At 48.6% G+C, this 11,772-nt stretch overlaps 1 protein-coding gene across 1 annotated transcript; it reads left to right on the top strand.

The window, feature by feature from the left end:
* The first annotated feature begins 1,504 nt into the window (after positions 1-1,504).
* Positions 1,505-8,979, top strand: MEX3D (mex-3 RNA binding family member D). The gene is made up of 2 exons (XM_054980619.1): positions 1,505-2,069; positions 6,754-8,979. Exons 1-2 carry the CDS (start codon positions 1,619-1,621, stop codon positions 8,031-8,033), a joined length of 1,731 nt encoding a protein of 576 aa, XP_054836594.1. The 5' UTR covers positions 1,505-1,618; the 3' UTR covers positions 8,034-8,979.
* Positions 8,980-11,772: the final 2,793 nt, after the last annotated feature.

Below are 11,772 nucleotides of genomic sequence, written 5' to 3'. Positions count from 1 at the left end.
CTGTCAACCTAATCCCCCCCACCACCACCACCACGGGTTTTTAGGGTAAGAGAGAATGAAACACGGAAAGATGATGGTATTGGGGCTGCCAGAAGGAAGAAAAGAGAAAATAGTATAGGAAGAAGAAGATCCATGGGAAAGTGAGGCCCTTGTAGGCTTGACCACAGCCTTGCCAATCTTCTGTTGGGGTCTGGAGTTCTGGAATTTCTGCTGATCTCCAGACTACAGAAATGGCAACTTTGGCGGGCGGCCTGTATTGTATTACACCCTTGCTGTGCTCCCTCCCTTTATTGATTTGATTGATAATCTGCTCTCAGTGGATGACAACATAATATATATATAATAAAACACACAGTAAAAACAATAGTATTGTATAAATATTATAAAAAACATTATAGGGCAGTGCACAATGCATCCCACATCGAGTGCCCAACCTTCCCCAAGCTCTGGCCCCAAGTCTCCAGGAATTTCTCACCCTGGAGTCAGCAACCCTACATACGGTTGCCAATCTGCAGGGGTGGGCAGAATTACAACTGATCTCCAGAGGACAGAGATCAGTTCCCCAAGAGAACAGGGCTGCACTGGAGGGCAAGCTCGATGGGAAGCCCCTCCCCCCAATCTTCCAAGCCAGAGTCAGCACCTCTAGGTGGGCAGGTAGCTGTGTTGATCTGCAGTAGAAGAGCAAGGGTCGGTCCGCTCCTTCCAGACCAACAAAATTTCCAGCTTGGTCCCGAGTTCAATTTCTACCATCCAAGCCAAAGCCAAGTGTCTGATGATTTTTGCAGATGATTCCCAAGCCAGATGGCATTTGGCGGGAAAACAAATGAAAACAGTAAAGAGTCCAGTAGCACCTTTAAGACTATTGGATGCATCTGACGAAGAGAGCTGTGGTTCTTGAAAGTTTATGCTACAATAAAGTTTGTTAGCCTTAAACGTGCTACTGGACTCTACTATTTTGCAACTACAGACTAACCCGGCTAACTCCTCTGGAAACGAAAACACTACATCCCTTAAAGGAGATGAAGCTCAAAGGATGCCAAAGAAAAAGGTATTCAATTGTCCGATATCATCGGGGTGAAAATCTTTGACGGAAGCAGAAAATGCCACTCCATATCAACAGCGGCCAGGATCCTTCCCAGCGGCGGTCTTGAAGGGGCGCTGGGACCGGACTCGAGCCTTGCCACAGTCATGCCAGGCAGGCTTTGCCCGCTCCCGCCCCGGCCGCTCCCACCTCGGTCTGCGCCGCCTGCAAGTTCCCTTCCCCGCCAGGCGCGCCTTTCCAGCGGCCAGGGCGCACACGCCGGGCGGGCGGGCGGGGCCGGCTTTCCACGTTGCCTCCGCCCCCCCCCTCGCCAGCACAAACTTTGCAGCTGCAAAGCGGCGCGGGGGGGGGGGAGGCGACCCGTGCGCATGCGCCCCGTCCTCATTGTTGGGCTGGGGCTGACGTCCTGCCTCTGGGTGGGCCGGCGGGGGCCGCTGCTGGCAGCCGGGCGCCCCCCGCCGTCTCCGGGCTCGGCCGCTGGATGAAGGCTGCGGGGCCGGCGCGGCGCGGAGGGGGGCAGGCGGCCTGGGGGCAACGCAGGAGGCGGCGGCGGCGGCGGGGGCGGTCCAGCCCGCCATGCCCGGCTCCCGGCTGGACGGAGGGGAGGGCGCCGCTGGGCTTATGAGCCCCGCGCCCGGCGCCGGCGGCGGCTTCCCCCCGGAGCATCCCGGCCAGCCGCTCCCGGAGGAGGAGGAGGAGGAGGGCTCGCTGGAGCTCGGGCTCGCCCTGGACCACCTCTCCATCCTGGCGCCGGAGGAGGAGGCGGCGGCGGCGGCGGCGGCGGCGATGATGGGCGCCGGGGGGCTGGACTGCGCCGGCTGCGGGGCCGCCCCCGGCCTCGCCCTGCTGGAGCCCGACGGCGGCCCCCCCGGCGAACTCTTCGGCGCCTTCCTGGGCGCCCCGCCGCCGCCGCCGCTCCTGGCCGGCGCGCTGGGCATCATCGGCAGCCGCAAGCGGAGCGTCAACATGACCGAGTGCGTGACTGTGCCCAGCTCCGAGCATGTGGCCGAGATCGTGGGCAGGCAAGGTACGCCGGGCGGCCCCACCTCCCCGCCCGGAGGGGCTTCGCGCGGCCTCCCCGGGGCCTTTGCGCTTAGACGGGGCTCCCTCCCCTCCCTCCCGGGCTCCTTTGCAAGGGCGGCCGGGCGGGCCCTTCTGGGCCTTACCGAGGCGGCCAGGGAGCAGCAGGCCGCTTGCTTCGTTTCAAAGAAAATAGGGTTGGGGGCTGGGCTGGGCCGGGCTGCTGTGGAGCGGGGGGCGCAGCAACAGAGGCGAAGGGCCACCCCAAGGCAGAACCCCCCCCCCCGCCCTTCAATGATACCTGCATTGCATGCCTCCCTTTCCCCCACTTCTGTTTTATGTCCGTTTGCTCTTCTCGTTATTCATCCTCCCCCTCCTTTTGTTCAGAAACTCCCAGAGATGCCCTGCTGGCCGGGCCGGGCCTGGCTGGACTTGGAGTCCCTTTAAAAGTCTTTGTTCCTTTCTGGCCCAAATCCGTAAAGTGGAAAGGCCGAACATCTTCAACTTCTGGAATTGCGAATCCGAGTGAACCTAGAACCCTGAGACCCCTTGAGCCCCTTTCCAAACAAGGAAGAGTATATCTCTGTATATCTCAGGAAAATCTTCCTTTTGTTTGTCGTTTGGGGGAGAAAACAGTAACTTGGTACATAAGCTCAGCTGGCCTCTTCCTTCTGTCCACGTGCAGAGTTTGCCCCTTTATCAGGTTCATGCGCCTTGTTTCTGAAAAGGTAGCCAGATTGCTAGCCCTCCTTGGGAAAGTTTTAATCTGTTCCCAAGGCACACATTTTGGAGGCTTTCCTGGTCTCGGTGCCATTCAGCCTTGCAATGACTTTATGAAAATGAAATAACTGTTTGCATGAGATTGTGAATTGTGCTTCAAGAGGTATTTTGGAAGGAGGGGGGGGATTCTTATTACAAGAAACTAATTGGGCACAAAGAGGACAAGAGATCAAATCTCAATTGACCCTTTTCCCCTTTATAAACATTAATGCAGCTGCCCATTGAGGCAAGTGTGTATGTTTGTGTGTGTTAAAAATGTCCCTTTCTTGCTTTAAAAGCTAATGAAATGGCCAGTTTACACAAAATGTTTACTGGCTCTCACCTTCCCTCTCTCCCAGGGGAAGCTACGGTTGTTGCCACCCACCTCTTTTTGTCAGGAATGACGTTGCTTTGTCATATTCCAGTATCTTTCTGCATTTCCACCTTTGCAAGCCATGTGGGTCTTTTCTCTGCCCTGGCCATAAGTGGGGCAGGGTGTCTGCCCCATTGTTCGCTTTGTTAGCAAGGGCCATGCTGCGTTCAGCACAGTGACATCACACTCCCGGTTTCCTATTGGGCAGTTCAGGGAATGCCAGCCCCCCTTTTACTCCTCCTCCTCCCCCCACCCCGCAGCTCTCAACTATATTTAGTCCAAGTATCCTCTCTGCCAACTTTTTCTGCTTGCCCCACCACTCTGTGATTTCTAGAAATCTTTACAAATGTCTAGGGATGCCTTGAATCAGTTCTGACTAGAAGGGCCGACGTTTGATCTGGGATCTATGGCGCTTGGGAACTCTTCAGGGTTGGGAGTGGTGCTCTTTGGGATGTGATTTTAGAGAATCTGTCTTCTCATGGAGCACTGGTTCCAAACAGAGGCACCCAGTGCATAAATACTGAGGCTGCCTGGGTTAATTTAGCTCAGCCTTGCTTCCCAGGTTGTCTTTGCTTCTCCAGGTCCTTAAGCAGAGAAGCGAATTTCCCAACATCTGAGATCTTTAAAAGCTGGAGTGCTGTGAACTGATGTTGCAACTTCATGTGTGCAAAGCATGTGTTCTGACATGCTCCTTCCCAAAACAAAGCATAGGGTTGGCACGAAGCCATATGTTGAATCTGACCCCTGGCCCATCCAGCTCAGTGATGTCTCTCTGGCAGTGGCTCTCTCCAGGCAAAGAAACACCCTTTCCAGCATCTGCTCCCTGAGATCTTTTCACTAGAGGTGCATGCCAGAGATTGAACTTGGGACCTGCATGCAAAGTAGGTGAGGTGCCATTGACCTATAGGGGCCCTTCTTTGCGTAACAAGTGTCAAAACAAGGCATTGCATGGGAGAAGGCAGCTGCCTTCAAGCTCTGCTGAATCCACTGTACTGCCCCTTGGACAAAACAAAAACTGTGCTGAACTGGCTGGGCATCATTATGCAGTGTGTGGTTTGCTTATGTATTGATCACTGCTAGGTGGCTTTAAAATACAGTCCAGCCATATTAGCTATGAGAATTAAATAGAACTTCCATGTTCACAGGCAGTTTTACTTGGTAATGGCGACTCTTGGGGAGGCTATGTCTTCCACCCCTGCATGTGGGCTTCCAGGTGGACGGTTGGCTACTGTGGAAAACAGGACTAGATACAGCCTGGTTCAGTTCCTTTATGGCTCTTACATTTTTCATAATAGTAGAGAGTCCAGTAGCACCTTTAAGATGCATCTGATGAAGAGAGCTGTGGTTCTCAAAAGCTTTTGCTACAATAAAGTTGATTATTCTTAAAGGTGCTACTGGACTCTTTACTATTTGGCAACTACAGACTAACACGGCTAACTCCTTTGGATCTACATTTTTCATGAAATTAAGCACACACACACACACCCCCAAGATTATGTCTCTGAAATGACCCACTGCTTTCTGCCTATGCTGATTTTTTAAAGAGCTTCTAGAATAAATGATTAAAGGCAAAGCACAGTCTCTGATCTGCCTTTTTCAGATGCACAGAGAGAGAAATGTGTGTGTGTGTATTCTTAAACTGAGTGACACTTCCTTATCTCTCAGAGTTTTGAATACCCAGTCAACAACTTTATTTTGAAAAAAAAAATTCGTCTCTCTAAGGTTTTGTACAGTTTGTGGTTGGTGAATTTATTCACTCATCACATATGTAGAGATGCAGAAAAGTATCAGCTGGGCACCCAGAGATTGTGTCCGGAGTCCCCTATTTTCTCCTAACGAGCTGCAAAGTCCAACCATATTACCTGTAACAGTAAAGAAAATCCTTAGACTAACTGGATGTTCTCTTAACTGGAAAGTGGAAAGACATCAGAGCTTTAGCTGTACAAAAATTAAACCAGCTGTCCTCAGTGCTGGTAATCCCCTCAATCGTGTCGAAGTTATGAACCCCCAAGAATAACTTTACTTCCAAGCTCTGATTAATTTTGTAACTTCGACCAGTTTGTCCTTTCAGATTCTTGATATTTTTGGTTCAGCAAATACACGTTTTTTACTCAAGCCATTCAACATGTACATTTTCTGATGAAGGAAATTTCTTTCACAGTGTAACTTCTGTATATTTGGGGTTTTGTTTATACCCCCAAACAGACGTGGTGTATAGCATTTAAGCTTATTATAAAATGGTTGTTTGCTATAAACAAGGGCTATTACTACAATACATAGTTTAAATGCACGTCTAAAAGAACGCTTTACAGTAGGAAAGAGGGCCAATGCATTTTCCAGACATGAGGAGCTGCAGCACCTTAAAGAGGACCACCTTTGGGGGTCTCGGGTTCCCAGAGTCAAGTCCACTTTTCCAGGGAAGGAGGGGGCTGCTGCTTAGCCTTGAGGGCATTTTGCATGCACAAGGCTGCCAAGTTCACACCCTGGCATCTCCAGCGGAAAAGATCTCTGGTTGGAGGGCAGGGGTAGGAGCCTCAGGCCCGCTCCATCTCAAAGCAGACAGTGCGGGGCTGGCTGGACCAAGGGTCTGACTCAAGCTGCAAGCCTGTGCACAACCTCTTGGCAATGAGCCCCATTAAACCCAGTGCGACTGACTTCTGAGTAACTGCAGGTGAGCAGGCTGAGCCTCCCTTGCCTCGCTGGGTTTGGAAAACTTGTTTGCAGAAATTAGCAAATCTGCGTTCAGTTTTTCAGAAGAGCTGCCTGTGCTTCCCTGCTCGATAGCGCAAAGGGGAGTGGTGCTTTTGAAGCAGTGCTGTGCTTTCTCTACCCCCAGCTGAGAAGAGATTAGGACAAAAAGGGACAGCTTTGGAGCATGAAAAATCGGCTGCAGGCCTAAAGCTCTGAGGCTGTGGAAGTAGAGCAGATGCCTTTGTCTCAAAAAGGCGACTGCCAGAAAGGAAAACTTCTTCACACCAGACAAGTGCTTCTGTGGAACACTGGTCACTGGGCATGGAGCTCAGTTTACTTGGCTTTTGTGTCAATAGTAATTGTTCAAAAGTTCCTAGTTCTTGTAACTTGCAGAGATGCTTGCTAGAGAGCATTTGGCTGAATCCTTGTGAAGTTTCAGAAACCAGGGGACTTGATAAATAAGTGTGGGGCAGGGGGGCTAAATTTCTGGTACCCTTTACCTTTGCTCCACCCCTCTGTCTAACAAATTTTTTGGAGAAATTCGAGAGATCATAGATGAAGTCCTAAAATGTTATCAGTGTAGCAGTGATTTTGGGTTGATAGTTGAATTGAACCCCCAGGGCTAAGCGCAGTCTACAGGGATAAAATGATGGGCAATGACTGTCACTTTCTTCCCTCTACCCAGAGACTACAGTTGCTGGTCCAGCTGATCTTTTCTCTGTAATTTGCAAAATATATTCAGATTGCAGAATTTTTGTTTTCTCTTGCCGTGGAATTTCTTAGGCATCTCATCACAAAGACCTCGTCGTGATCCCATTTAGAATGTTAATGTTCTCTTCCTTTCTTCTCTGGTTTTCTCTTGTTCCAGGGTGCAAGATCAAAGCTCTGAGAGCAAAAACTAACACTTACATCAAGACACCGGTGAGAGGGGAGGAGCCCATCTTCATTGTGACAGGCCGGAAAGAGGATGTGGAAATGGCAAAGCGGGAGATCCTCTCAGCTGCGGAACACTTCTCAATGATCCGAGCCACTCGCAATAAAGTCAATGGAGTATCGGGAGCAGTCTTAGGTCCCCCAAACCTTCCAGGGCAGACTACAATCCAAGTGCGGGTGCCTTACCGCGTGGTCGGCTTGGTGGTGGGTCCCAAGGGGGCCACCATCAAGCGGATTCAGCAGCAGACTCATACTTACATTGTGACCCCAAGTCGGGACAAGGAGCCTGTCTTTGAGGTCACTGGCATGCCCGAAAATGTGGACCGGGCTCGGGAGGAAATCGAAGCCCACATCACCATGAGGACCGGCTCCTTTATTGACGTCAGCACTGACAATGACTTCCACACCAATGGCACAGATGTCTGCCTGGATTTGCTGGGCGGCAGCACCTCCAGCCTCTGGTCCAAAGCCCCCAACCCTGCCCGGCGGTCCCTGTCTAGTTTGCGGAGCGATAACCTTGGTTCCTTGGGTAACACTACCTCCATGACAGAGCCTTATTTTGGTGGCCACACGTCTGACGGAGCTTCTAGCTGCCCCTTCAGTGCCAACAACAGCTTCTCATTCAACGAACCCCCTGCATTTGGCGCAGACGATGCTGATTTCGGGTTCGATTTCCTGGGCCTGGACATCACGACCCCTACCACCATCTGGTCTCCTTTTGAACCTCCCGGCAACCCGCTTCAGGCCTTCAGTAGTTCCTCTTCCCTCAACGGCACCTCCCAGAGACGAAACAGCAGCCTCAGTAGCACAGCCACACCCCGACAATCGCCGACCCTCCCAGAGACGGGCATGCCCCTGGAACATCCTTTAGCCCGGCGCATTCAAAGCGACCCTGTCAACACCCTCTCATGGCTGCCAACCCAGGGTTCTCTTTCCTCATTCTCTGACAGTACTGGTTATTCTTCTTCTTCGTCCTTACCTGGCAGCATTTCCGCCACCTCAGGCTCCCCGACGGAGTCAAGTAGCTCTGATGGGCCTCGCAAGAACTCTCGGGAGTGCATGGTGTGCTTCGAAAGTGAGGTTATTGCTGCGCTGGTCCCCTGTGGCCATAACCTCTTCTGTATGGAGTGTGCAATGCGCATCTGTGGCAAACCAGAACCAGAGTGTCCTGCCTGCCACACACCCGCCACTCAAGCCATCCACATTTTTTCATAGCGACTCCTCCAGGCCCTTCCCCCTCCTCCCTACAAAAACATGGCTTTTTTGAACTTTAAAATGTTTAAAACAACTTTTTTTAAAATTAAAAAATGGAGTTGGGCTGGTGGTGGGAAGACAGGAAAGAAAGGCATCTAATTCTTGTTGGGTGGGGCACAAAATGGAGGAATCGGAGTGGGAAGGAAAGGGCTAACATAAATAAGACTGGGGGAGGGTGAATTGCAAGAGATTGGCGGGGGGGGAGTTTTAAAAAGTTTACAGAATAGCTTTAATGTTCAACTTGCGTGTGCAACCCAGGTTGACCACAGTACTGGCTGTTCATTTGTCTGTTTTGTTTTCCAAAGAACAGTATTCAGTTTACAAAGATAAATAAATTGAGCAGGATTAAGGTTCATATGCACTTTTTAGGAAACAACGAAGGGTTTTTTTTCCTTTTTTTTTTTTTTGGTTAAAACTTTTTTTTTAATACCTTAATTTTTTTATGCCATTCTAAAATTGTATATACATATATATTATTTTTGTTGTGACGCCAAATTTTAATCTGTATTCTGTCTGTCTCTGAAATCCATAGAAGAGGCAGGGTGGGAGTTGACCAATAAGAGTATTTGCTGAACACGGGTGGGGGGGAGACCAGATGTTGTCATAATAATGAATTCATGCAAAAAAAGAGAGATTTCTAACTTTTTTTTAAGTTGAATTTCTTTTTTAAAGTTTTATTTTTCAACCTCTGTGTATATGTAGGGAATTTCTAGAAGAAAATTACTTTATTGAATAAATTTTAAGAACTAAATATATATATATTATTTTAAAGGGGGGGTAGGGGGAATTGGACATTTTAACCGTATGGTGGCTAAAGTACTGATTATATATATATTTGCTGAGCTGACTTGACGGTTATGAAACTTGTATCCAGAGCTTTATATTTTTGAACTTTCAGAGCCTTGTTAATTAAAATACTTTTTGCTAAATATGAATACACCCTGAGTCGATCCGCTATACCATTTTTTTGCTGGAATTTCGGCTCTCGCAGAACTTATTCGCTGATGATCTGATCAAGAACCTTTACTGCCTAGCGGACATGTGCAAGGAAATGTTCGATTCATTGCAGGGGGAAATGGGTAATTGTGAGGTGCCTTTCTGCAAATCTCCAACACCATTTCTGGTCTTATCTGTTGGCCGAATAAACTCTGGAGGAACCGCCAGGCATCTCCAGAATGAAAGCCCTGCTGCTGTACAAAAAGGGCCTGCGCTGAATCTCTGCTGTAACGGGGAGCTTCACCCTGTGCCCTTTTCTTCCTTCTTCATGGTGGCTGATTTTAGTTATTCATGGGTGAAATGAACTCTGCACATGCTCGGAGGGTGCCCGTTGATTGCCATTTGCCAGAAGTTGGTATGGCAACTGGCTTGGAGCAAGCATGCACAATAAGGGGGTTGATAACCTTTGGTTTTAAGCACATACATGTATCATGATGCCTTATCCAGAGGCATCTTTCTTATGAATTAAGAGGGAACTGCCTTCTATGGAATAAGTGGAAGACCTGCGAGCTCAGGAACGAAGACTGGAACCTGGAACTTTCTGTGGCCCCAGCCTCTTGGCAGAACTATTGATAGATTAACTGAGTTTATTACGCTTATACTCCACTTTCTGCTACAGAGCTCATAGGGAGAGGTTTTCAAAGCATGGAGTCTTCCCTTTTACTGTTTTTTTAATTATTGCAAACTGGCCATCATTTTATGGGGCTTTCAAAGGGTTGCTAGTGAGCATGTGAGGAAGGAACAGCCTGTCTTAGGCCACAGAGGGAGGGTGTAAGCACACAGATGTTTCTCTGGTGGATCAAACCCAAACTAGTTCAGTCCTTTCTAGTTGGTGGCCCCTGAGGTTTGCAAACAAGACGAGAACCTATAAAGCTGCCTCATATTGAATATTCGTTCCTTGTGCCTCCAGGTTCCTGGTTTGTATTCCAATTTTGTCTCCAGGATTTTCAGGCAAAGGTCCGCATCAGCTGCTGAGATTCTTTAATGGGGAATGATATTTGGGATTAGCATCTTCTCTGTCACAGAACCACAACTCCTTTCTCTATAGCCTGGCACTAGCTCTTTTTGCACTAGAAGAATTTCAAAGTTCAACCCTAAACCTGATTTCTGGCAAATTGGTGCTGTGTCACATGGGGGAAGGGGAGTAGCAAGCGGCTGTGCAGGTTTCCCGCTGGACATTTTGCTCAGCAACCCTTGAGGCACTTTGGGGCAATGCACTGCAGATGTCACTCTGGAGCCACAGGTGCTCGAAACTTGCTTTTCATTTTGAAATATAACACGGCGTTCCATAATGTCGTTTTTGCACCTTTCACCAAATGGTGGCGCAAACAGATTCTGCCCGCAATTTTCAATCTGACTTAAAAGCCCCTCCCCATCTCTGCTTTCACCTCCCTTCGCTGTCATGGATTCAAATCTTATCTTGGTGAGGTCCTCACATGCCTTTTGGGTGTCCAAGCATCAGTGAATCAACACAGTTGGCCTGAAGTAGGAGGGGTCCTGAGTGGAAGAACATGACATACTGTAAAGGGGGAAGGGGATAGCAAGAGTCCCCCAGGACTTCCCATTATCCCTATTTATCAGACACAAGGCCCTATTTTCTGGCCCTATTTCCTCACTAAATGAGCATTTTTTTTCTTTTTGAAGCTGCAGTCTGAAATACTTTTCATTGCTTGCAATGTCATTCCTCCAAATTTCCCTCTCTCCTGAAGTTCTTTCAGGTTGCATTCTGGCTTGGAGCTGTGAGGGTGCAGGATGGGTTTAGGGGGGTGATCGCACCGTCCGGTGAAGCTGATGGGGTGTATTTACGATACCTTTGTTTTTGTTTTTTAGTTGCCAGTACTTACATATAAACTTGTGCTGATTTCCACCCATTCCATCAGAACTTGGGGAGCCCCCCAATAAAGGTTCCAGTACTCAGTACTGTTGTGTACCACCACCAGAAAAAGCCCTGTGTATGTTGAACTTTTATATTTGCAGCAAACCACAAATATCACACACACAACCAGCCAAGCAGATTTTCCATCAACTGGTCACAGTGAGGATACTCCCATACAACAATCCTTGAAACTGGGATGTTGACAAGTCAGAGTTTATTGTGTATAGCCATAGGCCGTCACCGGATTACAAAGACCCCATTAAGTAAAATTTAAGTAAAATACAATTATGTATACAATACAGATTTGCCGAAACATGGGGAGAATTCCACTAAAACAGAAGCTAATTAAAACCAGAAATCAAGAGCTTAACTGCAAGTTCAGGTAATGTCCTCTTTCTTTGCTGCATTAGACTCATTTTTATAGCAGCAAAGGCAAAAAGTGAAACTCTATGAAATGTACGCGTCAATATGGGCTGTTGACCCACAGCTGTGAAAGAGTTGGCTGTCCCCTCTCCTGCCACCAGATGGCAACGATGGAGAAGAAATGGCTTTCATCCGGTATTTAATGTTTTATAACATTGCCAAGAGCAAAAGGGGTACCTTTACAAGCAGCAGAACAAATTCTCAAGTAGCAAGTATTTGAGTATGATGCCACCAACATATGCATGGTGCCCACAGACCTGTACCCTGTCATTCTTGCTTCCTATTATATCTGGATACTCAAGTCTCATAGAACTCTTGCTCCCTTAAACAGCTCCACCCTTTCTTCCTCATTGCCCCTTATCCCACAAGCCTTCTGCCAAAAATCTTTAAAGAACGCCACTTCTC

The sequence above is a fragment of the Eublepharis macularius genome, chromosome 5 (genome assembly GCF_028583425.1).
Source record: "Eublepharis macularius isolate TG4126 chromosome 5, MPM_Emac_v1.0, whole genome shotgun sequence".
Taxonomy (NCBI): Eukaryota; Metazoa; Chordata; class Lepidosauria; order Squamata; family Eublepharidae; genus Eublepharis; species Eublepharis macularius.
This window is presented reverse-complemented; position numbering and strand designations above follow the sequence as displayed.